General features: G+C 44.6%; 1 protein-coding gene across 5 annotated transcripts in view; it reads left to right on the top strand.

Moving 5' to 3' along the window:
- Positions 1–1,150: 1,150 nt before the first annotated feature.
- The window catches only part of ANO1 (anoctamin 1), a 188,621-nt gene continuing 166,101 nt past the window's right edge, over positions 1,151–23,670 (top strand). For all 5 annotated transcript variants that reach the window (XM_077322083.1, XM_077322085.1, XM_077322084.1 and 2 more), the window contains exon 1: positions 1,151–1,875. In XM_077322083.1, the coding sequence (XP_077178198.1) occupies positions 1,830–1,875 (46 nt within the window). In that variant the 5' untranslated portion in view covers positions 1,151–1,829. The remainder of the gene's footprint in view (positions 1,876–23,670) is intronic.

Consider the following 23,670-nt stretch of genomic DNA (forward strand, 5'->3'; position numbering starts at 1 on the left):
GGTGAGCAGCTTGGCCAGGGGGGGCACCACCAGTGTTGTCACTCCTCCTACAGGCGGAAAAGAGTGAGATCAGCATGGTGGGACAAGAGGCAGAACTGAACTGAGAAACCCTGGGGGGGGGAAACAATTTATATACACTCATGAACAATGGATCTTCACGCCATTGGTCAGTTTCAGTTTAATTTCTGTGAAAGAACACTTGCATAATTTTATGGTTGGGGGCCACCACAACATGAGGAACTGTATTAAAGGGTTGTGGCATTAGGAAGGTTGAGAACCACTGCCTTATATCATAAGAACATAAGAAGAGCCCTGCTGAAATATATCAGTGGTCCATCTAGCATGCTGTTTCACATAGTAACCTTTGGAGGTTAAGGAGGGCATATATGCCTGATGGCATCTCCTGCCTTACAGAAGTTTACTGCCTTTGAATAAGGAGGTACCCTTTAGTCACCAGTTAGTAGCCAGCCACTGACAGGCCTATTCTCCACAAATCTGTCTAATTTCTTTTTAAACTATACTTGTGGCCATCACTTCAAGGTAAAAGCCAAAATTGTGTCTTGAAATAGCTCAAGTGTATTCCTAGGCTTCAGTTGCTGAAGCAGCATGTGGTATCTGGCCCAGAGCAGCCAATCTTTAACTACCATGGTGGGCCACAACCACTGAAGTAGGCAATTTTTTATTGCAACACTCCCCCCCCCCCTCCCATTATATTAGGCGCTGTGAGAAAGGTTCTAACAGGGTTTGGGAAATTTGTCTTCAGTGTGATAAGAGTGTCTTTTGAGCTGCTGAGTACATCTTTCCTCAATAGCCAATTTCCACGCATTTGGTATTATGGGGCTTTTAATTTTGCACGTTAAATGCAAGCAGTGAGTCTTGGCATGGGATGCGCCCGCAATTTCTTTTGCACATAAAATGCCCGGACGTCCCGCTTTTGTGGATGCTCTTAGCTTTCGCATTAGACACTGACCCTGGGCAGAGCCCTCCTCATTACAAGGTCGGGTGGAGTGGGGGTGGGGGAGCCGGGGAAGCAAGAGCAACATGACTCACGCCAAGGCAAGCAAACTTAGCCATAAGGCGTTGCCCAGCCGCTCTAGGTGTCGGCTGAAGCGGGTCAAGCCTGAAGAAACCGCCAGTGGGGTTGCCGCCTCTCGCCCGCTTCCCGCCCGCCAGTCTTGAGGCAAGAGGCCGCTGTGCTGGCGTCGGCGAGCGTCGTCTGGCGCTCTCAGAGTCAGGGAGACACACGGCAGCGTCCACCTCCGCAGCTCCCTCGTCTTGCCGGGCAAGAATCACGTGGAAGGCCGGCTTCACACCGCCTTTGGGCTCAGCGGCAAGAGCCCGGGAGAGCCCGGCGGAGAGATCAGAGCGTTGCTATTTAAAGTCGGTTCCTCTGTCCGCCTCTCCCCTCGCTCCTTGCCAGGGAGTTCCTCAAGCCCTGGGAGCAGCATCAGTTTCCAAGCTCAGTGCACCAGGCGGAGGTTGCACCTTTTGACTTTTTCGGGGAGAGGAAGCAGCTCTGCTTTCGAAGTGGGACGCTTTGGGAGGGTCTCCCTCCTCCCTCTCCACACTTTTGTCTTCCCAGGGCTGCCTTCGGTTGCCCCCACCACGAGAGAATACGCGGGGGGCTGCCCTTGCATAGTCAATGCATCTGACATGAGTGTTCGCTGCTCGACAGACGTGGTTGCGGCAGTAGTGCGTTGCCCTCTTGAATGAAACCCCTCAAGAGAGAGAGAGAGAGAAAGAGAGAGGAAAGGTTTCCTGCGCGCTCCTTCAAGCATTTCGTTCTCGTACATCAAGTTTGCAGCGTGCCTCCCTGACTTGGCTAAGACATGGATAAGGATGGGATTGATCTTCACAGAATTCCTCACGAGTCATGTAAGTGTTCTCATCTCCAGTAATGGGACGCGCAGAGATTTAAAGCTGCGACCCTGAGGGATGTTATTAGGACGAAATTAGCTTGTTCCGCTTTAGTCATTCTTTCTGGGAAGCATGTGCTGAAAAGCCTTTCTCTCCCATCAGACGTTAAGAAGAACGCGAGGAATCTTCATAATGGCCATTATAAAGGGGCAGATGTTGTTGAAAAGCACAGAAGGTCCTTCATAATGTCAAATTGGGCTCAAAGAAAACCATAAGCACTGAAGTCTTAATATATTAATTAGGAGCTCATCATTTTGGACAAGATTGATTTGGAAAATGTTGTCACACTTCTGAACTATGGGGGGAAAGTTTGTATAGAAATCTGTTTCTGTGCATAGGGCTGTTCTTATGTGTGGGTCTGTGCACCAAAGTCAGGTGAATATTGAAATGTGTATTATGAAAACTGCAAATGTAAAACATAGTTTATCATATTCTTATAACTAGACTGAAATATCTTGGTGGTGCCATATAGTTGTCACAGAGTTACATTTTGGGTGTTCAGTTGGGATTGTTGCTGTATGTAGAGGATTATGTTACAACTTTCTCTACAGTTGTAACCCTCTGAAAAGCATGTGTAATTTAAATGAGAACTGACAGGATTTTTGATCACTGATTGCAAATCTAGACTGGCCCGTCATACTGTGGGAATTTCATTAATTAGTGATAAAAATGCAAAGGGGTTATAATGAAACTTTATGTATTAGGGGGGAAAGCCTGATTCTCTGGTTCAGAAATTACAGGAAAAGGCAGGAGAGTCAAAGTATTCAAGAATTTGGCAGTTACTCTTAAGTATATTGTGCTAATCTGTCTTGGTATTTTCAATAGAATTTCTCATGACTACAGAACAAATGACATAACTAGTGTCCATTGAGTGGTTCCATTTTCCTTCTACTCGTTTGGGTATTGCAGAACTAAGCTGTTAAGGTGGAATATGTGATAACATGACTGTCCAGATGAACTGTACACAAATGAAGTAAATTTAGAATGGCACAGTTTATAAATTCCAAGCATTATAATCAAGATGCCAAATCTGATTGTTTGCTTCTAAGTATAGCAGAGGGAGCCCTTTTCTTCACTCCCATTTAAAAAAAAACATAAAGAAACACTATCCTGAAGTTGCTCATTAAAACATATTGAACTGGAGTTCAGCCCAAGTCTAAAAGTAACACAGCATGCTTATCAAATCTCTTACCAGCCAAAGTGTCACAGGCTGGGGGTGGGGGAGAGATACACTTAAGAAAATTAACCTGCCCTGAATCAACTGGGCTTGAGACCAAATATCACTCCTTGTTGAATATTAAGCATTTTCTGCAAAGTTATCATGATCGGTATGCTAAGGAAGTGCCAGTAAGTTTTGTTACAGAGTTGGACATGAAGGAAAGCTTTTGAATTAAATAAAAAAGAAAGTCAGGTGATAAACAGGATTACAAATTGTTGTCCAAGGACATAAATCATTTATATATTTACCAAGAGACAGAGCACTATTTGAAGATAGTACAGAGATCTCACTGAGTTAGAGAGATTACAGAAAAATGCTTTGAAAATAGTTTGGGAAAAGCAAATATGTAAAAGGTATTTATCTACTCACACAGCAGTGGTATGAAGATGCACTTGATAAAATTAGGGGTTAGTGCCTGTATATTCGTGAAAACAGGCGTTTTCATTTTTACACATATTACAGTTGGGATGTACACAGAGTTGGGATGTACACATGTACACAGAGTACATGGTTGATCTGTAGGGCTAACATTTGGGCAGTGGGTATATTGTCCTTTTTGGTTAATATTTTTAAAAGATTGGACTGCTTCAGGATAGGACTATATCGATGGCTGTTAGCCAAATATCATGCCGTGCATCCCTTTATCGTGCTGCAGTTCTGTTATGCTCACCATATATATGTATGTATGTATGTATGTATGTATGTATGTATGCTTGTATGTATATATATATATATATATATATATATATATATATATATATATATATATATATATATATATATATATATATATATATATATATATATATATATATATATATATATATATATATATATATATATATATATATATATATATACACATACATACATACATACATACATATATATATATATGACATCACCATGTCCCACCATGTGCAGAAAACAGAACATGGAAGACACAAATGCAGTACATTGTCTTCAGTGTTATGAATCACAACTGTTAGGAGCCCTGTTGCAACTGTGCTCTGGATTCCCTGCAGACAGGGATTTGATCAACTGCCCATTTCCCAGGGGTATGGATGAGGGAAGAGGGATGTGCCAGTGCCTGCTTCTCACACAAGCCCCTCCACAACTCACTTAGGTAAGACACCCCTCCCTGCAAAAGACTTGCTTTTCCCAAACAAGTTCCACTTAGGGGAACAATATGCATTCCAACTAACATCCAGATCAGAACTTATTAGTAAAAACAACTTGGGGAAAGTATCACAGCTAACTGTCTGTTCCATGCTTAACAACTGGTGTGATTGTGAATTAGCAGATTCTATAGTAACAGAGAAGTAATCTTTCTTTTTTGCCATCACCTCCACTTCATAGGTCTTGCAATGGGGTCTATGGCATAAACCAGGCTTTCATGAAACCATGGGGTTTTGTAATGGCCCTGTTTAATATTTTTTAAATTTTAAAACATTCATCAGGTGATATAACCATATATGTGTCTGGGAACTCTGGACTTGGACCCAGTAGAGCTCAGAAGATGCACTCAGCCAGGCCTCCAGGGCAGGACCAGGTGAGTGCCAAGCTCCCTGCAAGGCACCAAACCCCAAGCAAGATGCCCACCAGGCACCTCAACAGCACCAGCAGACTTGCCCATCATAGCCAGGACACTCACCCATCAACCCAGTGGAAGAGGACCCCAAAGCTCTTCACTCACTCACAGAATGTGCCAGGCCTCACTGAGGCCAGCACACAGGGAGCCACAGCAGACAGAGGCAGGCAGGAGCAGGGTTCTAGTGCCAGCCCTCTCCCAGCCACATTGCAGCCTCCTTTCCTCCCTCCCTGCAAAAGGTAACCCTGGGATCAGGGTTAATCCAGGACCTAGGAAGGAAACACGATAGTGAGCAGGGCAAGTAGGAATACCAGCTTCCCAAGATCCAGATCCAGCAGCCAGCTTCAGAGGGAGCAAAGCCCCAAGGCCAAGCAGCACTCCCTCACACCATGACAGGAAAAAACACAAGGGAGTGACTCACCCTGGATAGGCTGATGCTGGAACATCCAGGAGACGCACCTTCAAAGAAAGAAAGGTTAGGGAGGGAACTTATAACCTTGTTTGGGAACGGGACTGGGAAGGGAGTGGGGAGATGAAGGGTATAAAGGTGGCTCTCACTGAAGCCAAGGAAGAGATGCCTAGAGACAGGCGGGCTGTGGAAAGGCATTGTCAAGCCTTCCAATCCCATTCTAAAGCTTCTAAAATGACCCAGCAGAGCAGTGCAAGATGGTAGAAGGTGGTGTCATTCCAGGTGGGAGCAATAATAAGCATGACTATATGGTCATGTAGACCAGCTTCCACTCCCAAAATGGCCAATGATGAGCCTGGAGGAAGTGAGAAGGTGAGGGGGCCCCATAAACTGGGGCGTGGTTTTTGCCCCAAAGACAGCAGAGGTCATGAAATGGCAATATTGTCAATGTCTTCAGGAAGTTTCATATTTCATATTCTATGCAGCCACAGCTGAGCATGTATCAGGAATCCTAACAGTCACCAGAACCTTCTAGGATTCAGTAGGAGCCATGAGTTGGGTGGACCATTTTTACTGGGCCTTTTATATCAGGACCACTTTCACACTTGCTTTAAACACCTAGTAGTCCAACCATGTTTCAGATTGAATATCCAGCCCTGAGGCCAAGCCTTTGGTCAAAGACTGAGTACAGAAAATTAAATCCACAGTGTGATTAGGGATGTGCACTGAACGAAAATTCTGTACAGTTTAGATTTGGCTGGAAATGATTTGGGTTTACCTAAATCACCTGAGCCCCAGTATTGTTACAGAGATTTGGGTAATCTGAGTATGGCTGAACCAATTTGGGCTCCAAGGCATTTAAAGTAACCTAGTTGTCAATTGAAATGTCCCAGAGCCCGCCAAACAGCTGATACCACACTGACTAAAAACTTTGTGGCAGCACCCATAAAGCTCTGCAGAATTTCATTACTTTTACACTAAAATCTCCTGATTCAGGCGCAGTGCCAAATGCGCTCCCTGTATGCTGTGTGTTTTGTGAATCCTGGGAAAATGCAATTTTTCCCCCTTCCCCATGAGGGACACAAGAGTGTCCTAACTACATGATAACCTGGGTTTAAAAAAAATAACATGCACTAAATGGAGGGAAGGAGAAGGAAATTGACAACACTGGATGCTGGCCTAAAGTGGCACACGAAGAAGAAGAAGAAGAAGAAGAAGAAGAAGAAGAAGAAGAAGAAGAAGAAGAAGAAGAAGAAGAAGAAGAAGAAGAAGAAGAAGAAGAAGAAGAAGAAGAAGAAGAAGAAGAAGAAGAAGAAGAAGAAGAAGAAGAAGAAGAAGAAGAAGAAGAAGAAGAGTTGGTTCTTATATGCCGCTTTTCCCTACCCAAAGGAGGCTCAAAGCGGCTTATAGTCACCTTCCCTTCCCTTTCCCCACAACAGACACCCTGTGAGGTGGGTGAGGCTGAGAGAGCCCTGCTCGGTCAGAACAGTTCTATCAGTGCTGTGGCGAGCCCAAGGTCACCCAGCTGGTTGCATGTGGGGGAGTGCAGAATCAAACCTGGCACTATAACAACTGTAGAACACTCCTAACCACTACACCAAACTGGCTCTCAAAGGTGCAAGCAGGCACCATTTTCCCGAGCAATTTTCATTGCTCCCAAGAAGGCTGGGGTGGGGTGGGTGGGACTGAGCCACACAGCATATGGAAAAGGGGAGGCCTTGGGCTCTTTTCCCATGGGAGGGAGAGGGAGGGAGGTTGGCCATGAGAATAAAATAAGAGAAAAAGTATGTTTGTGTTTGTGTGTGTGTGAGGGGGAGTTACACCATTACATTATTGCACATGCTCAGATTTTTGTTTAAAAAATAGGGAAGGGAGGCGAGGCAGGAGCCAGGAACACTTACTCTTCTGATGGAAATGTAAATTGCAAGCTGTGAACAGACTCCTGGACAGTGCTGAAGAAACCCACAAATGTAGAATGCCAGGTGCAAAATTGGGGTTGGCATCCAGAAGTCAATGTGGCCAGAATGCAGTGGCAAATAACAACTGTAGAACATGCCTCAGAAAGATCAGCTGCTTGTTTGGCTGTGGGAGGTGGGGTGACTCAAACTGCCTGACAGCCAGCTGCTGTGGGGAGAGACTTCTCTCCTGGATCAGCTTGGGCTGTGTGGGGGAGGGGGTTTAAACCACCCGCCTTCTGCATAGCCTGACATCTAGGGAGATATTTCTCTTCTTGGGCTGTACTCTCCACAGCTTCAGAGGGTTGTGCAGCCCCCACACATTTAAACCCCCCACCAAACTGCTGATTCGGAGGAACAGCTATTTGGTGGGGTCTTTCTAACTCAGCTAAATGGTATCAACAAATCAAGCATAAGTTTGTTTGGGCTTTGGCTCATTTTAAATGATGGGATGTGTGAGTTGGCTTTAGTATGCAGATCAGCATTAATTTTCAGACTTATCCAAATCAAATTACTCATCCCTAAATGTGGCCTCTTTCATTTGTTGGGTCCTTCACAACTTGAAAGAGGTCCTATGCAGTTAAAAAGCTGTATAATTTCGGGTTAGTCTCAGAAAAGTATCCCCAGCATGAATGTTGAGGTCCCTCAGCTCCATATCTGACAGTACTTCTGCCATTCTGTAGATGAAGCTCAGTCCCTCCCTCTATAGGCTGGACATTGCCAGTAGATACCTCCCAGGGGCATTGGTGGCTGTTGTGGTAAAGTATGGGTGGGTGAGAAAGGGGAGGTCTGTGGATTGGGTTTTTGCCACCAGTATTGGCTTCTTGTTATGTATTAAGTTTTATGTGAGTTTTTAAGGTTTTATTGTAAATTGCCATGAGCCAGCGGAGTCCAGGAGTGGTTAATAAATATGAATATAAATAAATGACTCTGAGATGAGTGTTGACAAATATAGGAAGAGCGTATTGTTACCATATTGGCTATTGCGCAAAGTGTTCCTTTTCTCTAGCATTCCCATCACTAGAGTTCCCACATGTGTTCTCAAAGCTGAGGTTTGGTTTTCTTGTGTGGGAATTATATTCCACAGGTGATGTTTTACTAGGTGCCAACCTCCAGGTTGTGGCTGGAGATCTTCTGGAATTACAACTGACTTCCAGGTGACGAAGATCAGTTCACCTGGAGAAAATGGCTGTTTTGGAATGTAGACTCTATGATCATAACAAAGATTTGTCAGACTGACTGACTTTATGGCATTATACCACAATGAAGTCCTTTCCCTTTCCTGTAGGATTTTTGGTACAGGAAAATCCACTTGCATGTGGTTGCTAAGATGCATTGAAAGTGCATTATTCAATATGGGTGGAAAGTAGTATTTAAGAGCCTGGAGAAGTCTCATATCTAGCATGTGTAGTTTTCTTCTTATAGTAGTGTACTAAGAAGAATTATACCCCTCTAAATCCATTGCAGTCAGTAGGCTTAGGATGTTTAAGGATGGCAGTGTTAGTGCGTTATTGTGGGAGTGGATTTTCTGAGTGTTTCAGGCCCCATATTTTTTGGAGTATCATCCCTTTGTGCCTTGGCATTACCAGGATTCCTTTGCATGCGTTTGTGACTTCATAAAGGAAAAGATCAAGGGGATGACAGTTTGCTTCCCCTGCCATAATCCTTTACATTCACAATTTTATCCTCTGAGAAGCAAGCATTACTGTTATTTCCAGCACCAGCTTGTGCTGTCTTTTCTTTTTCAGTAAGGCTGTAGCACCATATAAGAAATGAAAAATTTGTCAGGTTTGTGATGAAGAAGAAGAAGAAAGAAGAAGAAGAAGAGTTGGTTCTTATATGCCGCTTTTCTCTACCCGAAGGAGGCTCCAAGCGGCTTACAGTCACCTTCCCATTCCTCTCCCCACAACAGACACCCTGTGGGGTGGGTGAGGCTGAGAGAGCACTGATACCACTGCTCAGTCAGAGCAATTTTATCAGTGCCGTGGTGAGCCCAAGGTCACCCAGCTGGTTGCATGTGGGGGAGCACAGAATCGAACCCAGCTCTCCAGATTAGAAGTCCGCAGTCCTAACCACTACACTGAAGTAGTGTTACCTACTTGAATTTATTTCTTATGAAGCTGCTTTTTCAAGTGACTTGACCCCTAGATATTCACTGTCAAAGTAATGAAGCTGGCTTGATTTTGTCCAGTAATAAGCAATACAGAAGTGGTTATGGTTGTGAATGAAGTCTAATGCCGTCATTATAATTGGCATGGTGTGATGATAAGAAGAGTTGGGGTCTTTTTACAACACAAACGAGTCTCATAGTGGCTTACAATCATCTTCCCTTCCTCTCCCCACAACAGACACCCAGTGAGGTAGTTGAGGCTGAGAGAGCTCTGACAGAACTTTGACAGACCCAAGGTCACCCAGCTGGCTGCATGTGGAGGAGTGGGGAATTAAACTCAGCTCTCCAGATTAGAGGTTGCTGCTCTTACCCACTACAACACACTGTCTCTCTTAATAAAATCCTGATAGTTTTGAACAGTACTGATAAGCTGGTATTTGGGAAACTGTCTGGAATGCGTCTAGTATAATAATTTCACCCCTTGGTGTTTTACTAGTTGAAACCAACCCCTTGGACTGTTTCTAGGCCTTAAAGAGCAGGGGAGACTGTGAGCCCATCTTTGGTGATTTTTTTTCTTCATGAGAAAACATTGGAGATGGTGGAGGTCTTTCAGCAAAACTGTTGAGGGGGCGGGGTAGCAAATTGGTGCCATGTGACTTCTTTTAGCATTCTAACAATCTGGGAGAATCCAGTCCAAACTCTCATTTGTTTTAACTCAAATAACCAAATCTGTTTTATATCTTCATAGTCCCCTGCTAGATTTCATCTTATTAAGGAGAATTTCCCCGTATGTTTGGGGGAATCAGGGGCCCTGCTTTGTGTGACAGCCTCTTGTCAGGTGACAGTGTACAGTACTAGCACCATGCTTGTAAAACATCCTCCCCTTTTTATTTATTTACAAAATTTATATCCTGTCTTTCTGCCCAATCAGAGCATAACATAGCGTAGCTTCAGTAGCACCGTTTTTGCACATGGAATCTGCCCCTGGACAGCCTCTGGTTTGCTAGCAGGATTTAGAGCCCCCACCATGTGACTTTGCCTGCATCCTAAGTCTGTCCATGGGGCTTGCGTTTTGGCCAGATTTGCCTCGGGATGAGGGAAATTGTAAAAAGTGGATTTGTCACTTATATCTTGCATCCCATCGGTGAGCAACCAGAAGAAGAAGAGTTGGTTATTATATGCCGCTTTTCTCTACCTGAAGGAGGCTCAAAGTGGCTTACAGTCACCTTCCCTTTCCTCTTCCCACAACAGACACCCTGTGAGGTGGGTGAGGCTGAGAGAGCCCTGATATCACTGCTCAGTCAGAACAGTTTTATCAGTGCTGTGGTGAGCTCAAGCTCACCCAGCTGGCTGCATGTGGGAGAGTGCAGAATCGAACCCAGCATGCCAGATTAGAAGTCCGCACTCCTAACCATTAGACAAAAGAGACAAGTCCGCATGGAGGGGGAAAGGCAGGATAGTCCCTGTAGCATTGTCCTGCCCTTGCACCAGCCCCTCTCCATTTCCTGCTCTGAGGAATTTTTTTTAATGATGCAGTCCACATTGCAGTGCAACTGTAAAGGTATATTGTCAAAGGTAAAATAAAATCTTTGTTAAAGTGTCCGTGGTCTTTTTTTGGATCAGGCAGACAAAACACAGCCCTGTTTGTGTTTTTTGGAGCTGGGGAATGAAATGGGAAAAGGGGGGGGTGCAGGTGATCAAGCAGCTTTGTTTTAAAGCCTTCTATTTACACAAAATGATTTTTGAGCTCCAGTTTCCCATGTGCAGCCTCTCAAAAATACACCCAGACATAAATAAAGTCCTACAAAATACGAATCCCAAAAATTCGGGTGGGGGGATGCTTTATTGTTCTGCCATTTCTCCAATGATTTTAATTAAAATGCATCTGTGTTGTGGCATTACTGCATAGCAATGTAAAAATACCTTTAAAAAAATTGGGGGGGGGAAACTGCTGTGTTGTGATTGGTGGCTTGCTGTGATTGACAAGCCAAGGGGGAGGAAGAAATTCAGCTTGTTTTCTCTTGCAGCCTCATTGGGAGGCAAAAACCCGTGACAGGGCGGAGGGAAAGCACAGGAGAAATCTCGCCATGCAGAGGACTGCAAATGCAAGATCTACAATCTCTCATTTGCAAGCAGAAGGCCACACACATTTTAGCCCTCCATGTGGAAATGGTCTTTGGACACTTTAGGGTTTCCATCGAGATACTGGTGATTCCTACCCCATGTCACTTCTATGTTTTCCCAAGACTACTTTGTTGCTGTTGTTTGACTTTCCATTTGACCTGATTTAAATATGGCACTCATTGGGCAGAAGACCTTGCTTGTATAATGGCACATATTCTGACATTTCATTTAACCGGCTTTGTGCCCAATGTTATCCCATAGTGCAATATTCACCTCATAATCATTAGTGGCTAAGCTCCTCATTTTAAAAAGAGCTTGAATGTGTCATGGCCTAGCTTTTCTTTCATGCCAACATCATATTTACATTGGGAGCCTTCAGAAGGTGGTTAAGAAATACCAGTTTTCTCAATCCTTTTTGTAGATTTAGATTGTGCTGGGACTTTTGGAGTTGGTCCAGAGTCCCTCCAGAAAATACAGCTGCAGTAATGGGTTTAAACTACAAGTACAACGATATAAGCTAGATATCAGGGGAAAAAATTTCAGTCAGAGTAGTTCAGCAGTGGAATAGGCTGCCTAAGGAGGTGGTGAGCTCCCCCTCACTGGCAGTCTTCAAGCAAAGGTTGGATACATACTTTTCTTGGATGCTTTAGGATGCTTTGGGCTTATCCTGCATTGAGCAGGGGGTTGGACTAGATGGCCTGTATGGCCCCTTCCAACTCTATGATTCTATGATTCTATGAAAACAAAAAGCAATTGTGAAATGATCTAGTTTTGAACTAACAGTAACAAACAGAGTAACTTTTCAGATCTTTACTGGTGCTGTAAAATAGAGTGGGACTAAAATAATATATTTTATGGTGAAAAGTTAGGCAATTAGAATGAAGCTCCTCAATGGCCTATTATGCATGGTCGCTGAAACGGCGGCATGGAGAGCGCTGAGGAGGAAGAAGCAAAGCAAACCGCTTATGCACAGGATGGAACACAATGGCGGCAAAACCCAGAGTATCCGATTATGCATGCGGCTACTCCGGAGCTGCTTCTGGTTGCGCCCTGGTCCTGGGAAGCTCCACTTTCTTCCACATCTCGCTAACGCGGCTTTTTCGGCAACAAATGTTGACTCTGCACTCAGTTGCTGCCTGCAGCATGCATAATTGGTGATCTTAGCCGCTGCGATTCCACCATGAATGCAGACCTTCCACTCAGTGCATAATGGGCCAAAGTGATTATTTGAGCTAATGGAGTAGGTTATTTCAGAAAGCTAGCAGCTTTGAGCTGTTCATATGTTATATTCCTCATGCATAGGTTAGAGGACATTACTATTGGGTGATGCTGCTGTACACAGTGGCTGCTGTGTATGAATGCCTTCTACCACTTACACTAACTCAGACATGATAAGAATGGCCATGTAACATGAGGAAGGTGAGGAAGATAACACAATTGTAGAGACCCTTCATGTGACTAGTCCAGCACCTGCCTTTCTATCCTCCTGCCTTGTATTGCAGACAGAGGCCATAGCATTTGAGTAATCCTTTATTTGTCAGTTTATTTCTTGGAGAACTTCTAGAGCAGTGGTCCCCAACCTTTTTTCGGCTGGGGACCGGCAGGGCAACTGCCCTGCCCGCCCATCGTGCACATGTGGCCGCGCCCGCCCATCGTACATGCGCAGTCGAAGTGGTGCATGCGCGGCACTTTTGCGCCTACGAGCATGCGCGAAAGTGCAGTGCATGCGCGATTTCGGCCGCACATGGCGCATGTGCACATGCGTGGCCCAGCCGCGCATGTGCGATGCGCGGCCCGGCGCGGCCCTGATTCCCTCTCCCCCCCTCCCACAGTAAGAAGCTTCCCAGGCCGCAAGTTTGCGGCCTGGGAAGTTTTTTACTGCGGGGGGAGGGAACCGCGGCCCGGCACCATGGCCTTCGCGGCCCGGCACCGGGCTGTGGACCGCGGTTTGGGACCACTGTTCTAGAGCATTCGAAATAAATGTAAATTAATGAAGGAATGCATATGCTGCCAGGTGATATAGTAGATTATTTGGCTGTAGTTCCTTGTTTTTATTCTGTTTATAATTCTATTTATCTTAATTGCCTGGCCTGTCCCTTTTACACTGACACCTACAGTGGTACATTGGAGAAGTCATCCTGTGCCAATAGGTTTTCAAGAAATTGTTAGTGCCTTCATTGCCTCCATAAAAGGAGCAATTATGGTAACTCTCTTATAATGGATGATAAACATGGATCTTTTAGTGAGTGCTGTAACAAGTGGCTTATTTCCTAGATTCTAATCACATGAAGTGTGTCTTGAGTACCACTATGCAAACATTGAGTGCTCCTGCGAACATTAGCAATCACAAAAAAATAAATGGGTGACCAAACATATGCTCCTTTTCTCTTGCTCTTAGTGCATCCTTTACAACCACAGTTCAGATAGAGGGAGGTTCCAGATAAGCACAAACTTGTTCCATCTGATCTACCTTTCCAGAGGCAGTTCAGAATTATAACTGGGGTGGGTGTCATAAAATTTCCCTTTTGTCCATACAGATATGAAATGATGGAATAGGAAAGACTTATCTTTTCCCCAAAACAAGAAGCAAAGATAGGATGGACAGGAAGGTAGATACTGTCCTTCTCTAGTGTCCTATCAATATCCTCTACCTTTACCTCATGTTTCCTCACTAATTTGGAAGATGTAGAAGTAGGCGCTTTGAAACTGCAAGCTGATTGTATGTGAAGATGTTTGTCATAGAAATTCTCCAGTACAGGCAGCATGACTCAGCATGACTCCCATACATCCAGCCACCTGGGTACAGACTAACAGAAAACCAGTATTGGATAGAGACTGGTGTATAGGGTTGCCAGACTCTAGGTGGGGCCTGAAGATATGCTGGAATTACAACAGACCAGTTTAGACATCAGAATTAAGTTCTCTTGACTGGAGAAAATGGCTGTTCAGAGAGCAGATTCTACAGCATTATGCCCCCCTTGTGGTCCTTTCCCTCCTCAAATCTGCCTTTCTCTAGCTCCACCCCCAAACTTCAGTTATTTCCCAAACCAGAGCTAGCAATGCTATTGGTATGTTTAACACAATAGATAATACATTTGTTATCCCCCTTCCAAACCCGAAGTCTGAGTATATGTTATACTTGGGGAAGCTCAGTCAGTTTTACTTTTGATGAACTGAAAGCCACTGTTTTAACTTTGGTCTCCATCTGGTTAATCTCCTCCTTGAAGTCTTGCACTGGTTTCTTCAATCCTCTGCTTTATCTGTATTTGTGTAATATGCCAGCTCAGCCTCCATTGCTGTCTTTTTTCAAGCATGTTTCTGCCTCATTTATCGCATCTCTTTCTGTTGGTGTGCCAAAGACTAATACTCCTCCTTGCTCAAACATTACCTCAGAACTCCACAGCTGGCATCCACCTCAAATAATAGTATGACTTTCAAATATTTATTTTGTAGGGGTTTAGTTAAAGAAAAGCAAGACTTTCATTATAAAATGTGATGTATATTGCAGTACTTCATGCCCACTGGATTGGTTCCAAAATCTCATTAAAATCAATGATATGTCATCTTCATAAAATTATTTTTACATTATTTGTAGTCCACATTTCTAACTGAGAATCAAAGCAGAATCAAAGCAGATGTAAGTCAACAAACCCAGTAGGATGAGGCATGCAATAAGTAATGCAATAAAATGGAGATTACAGAAATCTGAAAAAAGCATAAGTATTAACATGACATGTACAACAAGTTGTATTACAAAGCAAAAATACAGTGCACTGAAAACAAACTAACGAATGCAGCAACAATGGATGGCGGAAGTCACCCAAGCCACCGTTTGGCAGGGTGACGGCTGGGCGGGAAGGGAGCGGCTTGCACAGCCCGGTTATGCATTGCTTGCACATGCTGCGAGCAGTGGCATGCACAGTGACATGAGGGGCGGGGTATAATGCATCTGTTTAAGCTGTCATTCACCTGTGCCTCTTTGCCCGTGCCTCCCTGATATCTTTAATCCGCTCCTGCGGGCCCTGTCCGGGATAAAAACTCTGAGAGTGGCACTCCAGGGCCAAGTGGCCAAGTGGCAAAGCGCACCTCCCTATTGGCCACTTGGCCTGTCTCCCGGACGCTGCGCCAAGAACTCTCCAGTCCTCCCGAGCCGCCATCCTGGCCAAATGGCTGTCAGGGAGGAGCCTCGCCCCACACCGCAGGGCCTCGGGGAAGATTTCTTCCCCTGTCCCCAGCGACTGCCCTGCCCCAATGGCCCACTTACTCCCTTGCGTCTCACTGACCTTCGCCGCCGCCGGGGGCACCACCCAACACAATCGCCGGCCTACGCAATTTGCAACCGCCGCCCCCCGCCCAGCATAGAACCTCGCACATGGCCCCCGAGACGACAAGGCTGCCACTGAGCCGCTCCACCATAAGCCGCACGGCGATGATGATACCCACTACGAACGCCACCCTCCGAGCTTCCAGAACGCCACCACACCCAGCCAGCAACCTCGTATATGGCCCCCGAGACCAAGAGAACTTTGGCAACGCCGCCACGCCCAGGCTGCATCCTTAAAGATGGCCGCTGAAACAACGAGGCCGCTGCCGAACCGCTCCGTGGTAAGCGGCGCCTCCACACATTGCCGCCCGGCCTCTACTTTGATACGCACCAAGCCAGTACACTGCACCACCCGCTGGCCCCCACATTGCGCCCAGGCCTCGCCGCCCGTCCACTGCAACATGGCTGAAAATCCCCCCTCGCCTCCTTCACGCTGCTGCTGCCCTGGCCCAGGTTAGTACTGCCGCGGTAGACTCCCCGAGGCCCGCTGCGCCACCAGCACACCCCATGCCCCTCTTCCGCCTGCCTCCCTGCCAGAAGCCTTTCGGTATTGCCGCGCCGTTCCTCAAGCCCTTCTAGCGCCCATTTTATTGCTCTTTAAAATGGGCTTTTAATCTAGTATATATATATAGAGAGAGCCTCTTGTGGCGCAGAGTGGTAAGGCAGCAGACATGCAGTCTGAAGCTTTGCCCATGAGTCTGGGAGTTCAATCCCAGCAGCCGGCTCAAGGTTGACTCAGCCTTCCATCCTTCCGAGGTTGGTAAAATGAGTACCCAGTTTGCTGGGGGGTAAACGGTAATGACTGGGGAAGGCACTGGCAAACCACCCCGTATTGAGTCTGCCATGAAAACGCTAGAGGGTGTCACCCCAATGGTCAGTCATCACAACGGGTTAGACACATGGGAGTGAGCCTGCTTTGTGGGGAGCTGGTGTGCGATTGGCCTTCCCATGGGGTTTGGGGCCTCCTTAATCATAGAATCACAGAATCATAGAATCATAGAGTTGGAAGGGGCCATACAGGCCATCTAGTCCAACCCTCTGCTCTACGCAGGATCAGCCCAAAGCATCCTAAAGCATCCAGGAAAAGTGTGTATCCAACCTTTGCTTGAAGACTTCCAGTGAGGGGGAGCTCACCACCTCCTTAGGCAGCCTATTCCCAGCCTATTAATGGAGTAGTAGCAATGAGCTAGGGCCAACCCAGTGGTGTAGGTCTCTGTAGCTCATTCATGACCAGATGGGGGTAGCCAAGAAGGTTTGTGTCCTTTGGCCCCCATCTGGGTTGTCTCCTATCTTAGTAGAATCCAAAGAGGAGCTGCGTATTTCCAGTGGGAAATAATAATGCACTCCTCAGGTATGGATTCAGCACCGCAGTCAGCGGACTGCACAGGTCAGGCGCTTCCCCATGTTGCGCCAACCCTCCAGTGGGAGGAGGTTTGTTTGAATAAAGCTGTGGCCATTTATAAGCCAACAAAATACTCAAGTCGCGTTTTTGTTCCCAATGAAGCTGCCCATCTACCAGCTAAATAATACGTACCATGCACAAGAATAAATTCTACAGACCTGTTTCCTTCCTTTACACATCTCCTGAACCATTCCATTATAATATGGTCTGAAACAGCTAGAGATTAGTCCTGTAGCACCGTAGAGATGGGATGCCAGCCCCCAGTTTTACAGCTCATCTCCAGACTACAGTGATCAGTTGTCCTGAAGAAAATGGATGACTTCGTGGGTGGACTCTATGCCACTGTACCCAACCAAGGTTCCTGCCCCCCACATTTCAATCCCCAAGTCTCCAGGACTGTCCCAAACTGGATATAGCAACCATACTCCCTATCCCCCACTAGTATCCTGGGGGGACCTGGCAACCCTGCCTTAGAGACCAGCTTTCTGGAAGGGAACTTTGACTCTCAAAAGCTTATAACTGAAATCTGGTCCTTGAAAGCTTATACTCCCAAAATCTTGACTCAAATCTAGCTCTCTGATTTCAGACTAACATGGCCATCCTCTGAAAATGTAAAAAGATATGGAATGGCAAAACTTTGGACACCTTCCTGACCATGTCAGGCAGGATAATTCACAAGGCCATGTCAGGGAATACTTGCAAGGTGGAGGTACCTGCAGAAGACCCTTTTCTGATGAGCAAAATTGTTGTGACAAAACAAAGGAGGAGAGAGAGAAACTGTTCTACAGATAATATGGTCCAAGGTTGTGAAAGGACCTTTATATATGATCACTAGCCCAGTAAGTTTAACTGGAACTGGCAGTTTATGGGCAACCAAAGGACTGACTGGATGTAATAAGCATGTTTTCCTTACAACTTGGTTGGGGGTGATAATGTGTTACTTACCTTTCTTTGACTTTTAGTTTTAAAATTAATTTTGCCCTACAAATGCATAGATTCATCTGAGCTCTGGCATCTCAGTGAGATTTAAAAGTTTTTTAAAGTTTCTGAAATTTGTAGGAGGAATTAGGTCCTTGATAATGGAAGACAGCAAAGAGACTTCAGCCGTTTAATCTTGGAAGAACTCTCATGGGCAGAAGCAATAACTAGAGATCTTATCATGAGCTGGGGCCTACTCAGGAATTAGAAGAGCTGGTTTTCACTATCTGAAGGAGTTCCAAAGTGGCTTACAAACACCGTTCCCTTCCTCTCCCCACAAAAGACACCCTGTGAGGTAGGTGAGGCCAAGACAATTCTAAGAGAACTATTCTGTTAGAACAGCTCTAAGAAAACTATTACAAACTCAAGGTCACCCAGCTGACTGCACGTGGAAGAATGGAGAATCGAACCCAGTTCTCCAGATTAGAATCTGCCACTCCTTAACCACTACACCGTGCTAACTCTCATACCACACTGGCTCTCACACCACGGGTGTCTTAGGAAACAGAATTGTTTTAAATAAGAGGAAACTTGAGGAGGTGAACAAGCTGTGATCAGTGGCCAATGTTAGGAAAGTTGCCTGCAAGAAGAAGGAAGGAGAAGCTGAGGAAGAATGTTTCCCTAAGTTACTCTAAGGGTGAGTTTTCAGACAAGAAGAAGGACAAGGGTGTTAGTCACTTCTTTCATTCCTTGGGTGGGCCAAAAGAAGTCCAAAAAGAATTTATGTATGATGTGACAACCTCCAACTTGTACAAAACCCTTGGCAGAATCTAGATCTCAGAACTACTCGTATTACTCACTTTCTTCACAGTCAGTGTATCAAAGCAAGAAATAATGTTTTTGTTGTTCAGTGTTTTCTGGTTCCAGTGAAGCTGTTGGTTGTTTCGAGTGGAGTGTCCCTGTCTTACTGAACCCATGGTTTTAATACTTTTAATGGAGATGCCAGGGATTGGGAACTTAGGCTAAACTTCCAGAAGAACTTCCTGACAGGGCAGTTAGTGGATCAGGCTTCTTCAGTAGCTGGTGGGCTCTCCTTCTTTGGAGGGTTTTAAAAAGAGACTAGATGGCCGTCTGAGAGCAATGCAGATTCTGTGAAGGGAAGGGATGAGTTAGTGCTTGGTTCTCGTGACCCTTTCTTTCATGCCCAGGGTAATGCTGATTGCCACTTTGGGATCAGGAAGGCATTTTCCTCCTGGCCAGATTGGCCAGGGATCCTAAAGGGTGGGGGGAGTTGTGAATTAACTGTGTTGTGCAGGGAATTGGACTAGATGATCCATGAAGTCTCTCCCAACACTACGTTTCACTGTTATGGCATGCTAAGCAAATGTTCTAGCACTGAGCCACAGCCCCTCCCAGTTATCCCATGATGTCCCTTCATCCGATAACACTAATAGGATATCATGTTTTTTCCCCCCACCAAATCAAAAAACATCTTCTTGCTGATAGGTTTTCCCTCTTTAATCATAAAGGACCCAATTGGAGCAGAAGGCTTTATCCTGGAGCCTTTTTCACACCCATGCTGGAGTTGGTAGAATTTTGAGACTTATTAGACAGATGAATTGACTGATATGGGCAAGATGGCACTCTTGTTCATTAGTAAAAATTACTTTATTGCTTAATATAGCTATTGGCACAGTATCTGGCAAAGAAATCCAGTTCTCTGTATGCTGCATTTCAGCATGAGGCCAAAATGTTTTAATTAATGGCAAGCAAAGGTTTCTACAAAAGTAATGGCCTCTTTGCTTTCTATTGGTAATGGTTAAAGACATTTTTCATTCATGCTGCAAAGTCTAGCTGAGCCAAAAAGTATTGGACAGAAGAAATATGGGACAGAAGAAATATTTCTATTGCCCATCTCATTTGCAGACAATAGGACTGAGATTAGAACTGTATTTAGTACATTTCATTCTGCCCCACTGAGGAGTAGGGGTGTGTTCTTGGGCCGTTGAAGCGGCCATTCCAGCCAAAAGCAGCCAGCGCCACGGTGCGGGGGGCGGCACCAGTGCCAGAGTGCCAGTCGGCATACACACGCAGGTGCAGAGCTGTGCTTTGGGATGGAATGGCTGCTTTGGCGGCTGAAGCACGCAACTCAAGGTTCAGGCAGCATTCATTATTCTCCCTCTGCTTCATTTTATATGCACAACAATATAATAGGAATACAAGTCTCCAGTTGGAAACCGGGGATCCCCTGGAATCATAGCTAATCTCCAGATTAAAGAGATTGGTTCCTTTGGAGAAAATGGCTGCTTTGGAAGGTAGACTCTATAGTATTGTACTTCACTGGGGTCTCTCCCTGCACCAAATCCTACCCATTTCTGGCTCCATCCCCAAAGTCTGGCAACCCTATTTGATAGATGTAGCTGAGAGAGAGTGACTGAATTTTAGAAGATACAGCTTTTGTGTTCAGTCTAGCACTCTTTCAGCAGAAGACATGTCTGGATACAGATTGTGCTGAATTGCTCTCCTTCTGAGTCTCTTCTAATCCTTGGGAATTATCTACATAGATAGGGGATTGTATTGAAGAAGGGGAAAGAAGGCAAAAACATCCCATTCACTCTTCTGCAAACATAACACGGTAGTCAGAAAAGGAAGGAGTGATTTTGCCTCCTTTCCCATCCTCAAGGCAAACCCCCAACCTGGCTGCTGGACTATGTGAATCCAGCATTCACAGAAATTAGCTTTCCAAAGCTCACAAAGTTATGATGGTGATGGAGGAATGCACAGAAAATCTACTGTTCTGTCCTCCTACTGATGGATTGCTGGGTTCAACCTTTGCATTGTCTGGATACATGACTTTGAAGTAACTCCTTAATATGAAAGAAGGGTCAGGAATCTTATGTGGGCAGACAAGGGATTAAACCAATTTTGGCCAGATTTCTTAGAAATAAATACAGCAGTGTTTTGTACCCTCTGACCTTGGGTGTCCTGCAAGATAAATAAGAATTCTTTACCATCTATGCATCCTTTCTGAGGGTTTTGTGCAATGTGGGCTCTTGGGGTTATCTGCAAATGGTATGTACTGCCCATTCATTTTAGCCTGGTAGGATCATTCATTTGGGAATCTGGTTTTTATGAAAGATCCAGGCCATCCTTTTCCTCTTTACAATTATAACATTGGTCATGTCCTTAGTTGGATGTCTAGATTTCCTGACAATGCTTTTTGCAGAGAATGAGAGACAGCACACATGAGCTGGGAAAGTGACCCCTCGAAAGAAAAGGAAGGGAATTAGTTGTCATCATGGTATAAACTTTAGATACTTGCTATTTGTAGTGACATTTTTGTTTCTGTATTTTTTTTCTTTCTAAGAATGTGAAAAATTTAGAGGAGTTGCATTGTTAAAGACAGGGCTTCAAGCTCAGAACTGGCAACATAAAATGTGGAAGCATTATGTAGAATGTGTTATGGCATCATATATTAGCACAAAATGTATTCCTTGTTATGCCATTGATGATACCAAGTTATTCCTGTGAATTTAGGCAGATTGTAAGTGAATGGAGAGAAGGGATTGTGTAGGTGCTTGGCTCTTGTGGTCATTTCCTGCATTCTGCAGGGGGTTGATCTAGATTAGCGATCCCCAACCTGTGGGCGGCGGACCACATGTGGTCCTTCGACTAATTGGAGGTGGGCCCCGAAGGACACCTTCTCCCCCCCCCGGCCCTTTACTTCATCCCCCCCCCCAGCCCTTTACAACACACTTCATTGTTGTGGCGTGTCTGTATCTTATTTTGAAGGGATGTTTAAACATTACCATAGCGATCAGAGAGTGCTAGGGCAGTGGTTGAGAGTAGAGGAGTAAACAACCCCCCCCCCCACTGAGCCTCAGTAAAAGGCGTTGAGTGGTCCCCGGTGATAAAAAGGTTGGGGACCACTGATCTAGATGACCCTGGATATCCCTTCCAATTCTATGATTCCATGATTCCAAGAAATGACCAGCACAGGAGAGGAATAAACTGAAGTCCAGAATGCTTACTAATGCAGGATTCTTTGGTATCAGATTTTAGTGAATATAGGATGTGATTTCATATTGGCAAAGTGAGTATCTAACCAGTTTTCCAGGTTTTCTGCTGATGTTAGCACAGGTGCAGAATTCTTTTAAATTTGCAGCCATTATCAATAATGATATTTGACAAATGACCAGCCGTAGGTTTAAATGCATTTTCCCCATCAAAGCTGAGTCAAAGGAGCTTCATTGATGACCTAATCTTTTAAAAAATAAAAAACAAAAAAGATAAAAGATTGGATTGGAATTTGACATTAGTAGGACTACTTATGCCAAAATATTGTATACAGTAGAGATCAACACAGCACAACACAATACAGCCACTGGTGGCAGAGGAGGCCCAGCTCCATTTCATCTTTCTCACTGCTGCTTTGAACAGATGTGTGTGGGGGAGAACAATAAAACAGCCACTAGGCCAACAGCATAATGTTACTTCCATAGCCTCAGGTTGGCAAAGCAGAAGTGGGCTGTGCAGGTGAACCCGTGGCAATCTTTCTGAAAGATCACAGCAGATTTAATGCATTAAACCTTTACTGTTAATTCTCTGGGATTGTCAATCAACTATCTTTTCATTCTCATGCAAATTTTAACTATCAAGGAATCATGGCAAAGAACCATAGTTTTCTAAGAGTGCTAAGAATTTCCTGTGTTACTCCTTTTTCCCAGATAGAATTCTAATTCCCAAGATCACCTGAGGAGAGGGGATTAAATCAGTCTTGTAGATATGTGATATGAATGTGGGGAACAGAGAAGATCAAGGGTATGAAGGCTTAAACAGGATTGTGATGAATAGATTAAGGACTTGGCTGAGAATCCAGTGCATTCAGCATCTTCCAGGAGATTCTTAGCATACTGTCAAGATTGACCAGAGTCTAAAATGAAATGTAGGATACTGTTTATTTTTATATACCTTAACCATTTGCCTCACAGTTCTCTAATCCAGTTCCTTCCTTATTCTAGGAATACTTCCATATGCTTTGTGTTCTGCTAGGCTGGATGTGTATTAGACAAATTGTACTAATGTCATATGATCAGATTTTCACTGTTTAATTCATTATCGCTATCCTTAAACCCATTCTACTCTTTATTCTTTTCACATAGTTATCCGTCATTTTTCTCTGTTCCAATTGCCAGTATTGTAACTCATGTTTTTCTCATGATTTTTGCAAAGTTCTTACTTGTCCTCCTCAGTTTGCTACTGTCAGAATCCATTGCTGCTTAAACACACGATGGGCTTCTGTGCTGTTGTCTCCATTGCCTTTATTCTTACTCATACCCACCAGGTTTTTTGTGGTCTAGCTTCACTACCTTTCAGCCCTTACCTCTTTGCAGAAGCTATGTCTCATCTTCATTCAGACAAACTACTAATTCAAAAGCTTGGAAGTTTACCTGGAACTTATTTCAAACAGCAGAATTTATGGATTTGTAACCTTTTTCCATTAGAGGTTTCTTTGTTTTGTACCCTGTATCTCCCCATGGTGCTGGTTCTTCTCATCCTTGTCTGTTCCCCATCCCCCATCTCAACATTTGCTGTTCTTTTCTTAGGAATTGCTTTTAAGACATAATGTTTTATTTTTAAAAGAAACTGAGATAAAACAGTGACACAAGTGCAAGAAGGATATGCATGTTAATATAAACAG

The sequence above is a fragment of the Paroedura picta genome, chromosome 2, assembly GCF_049243985.1.
Source record: "Paroedura picta isolate Pp20150507F chromosome 2, Ppicta_v3.0, whole genome shotgun sequence".
In the NCBI taxonomy this organism is placed as follows: domain Eukaryota; kingdom Metazoa; phylum Chordata; class Lepidosauria; order Squamata; family Gekkonidae; genus Paroedura; species Paroedura picta.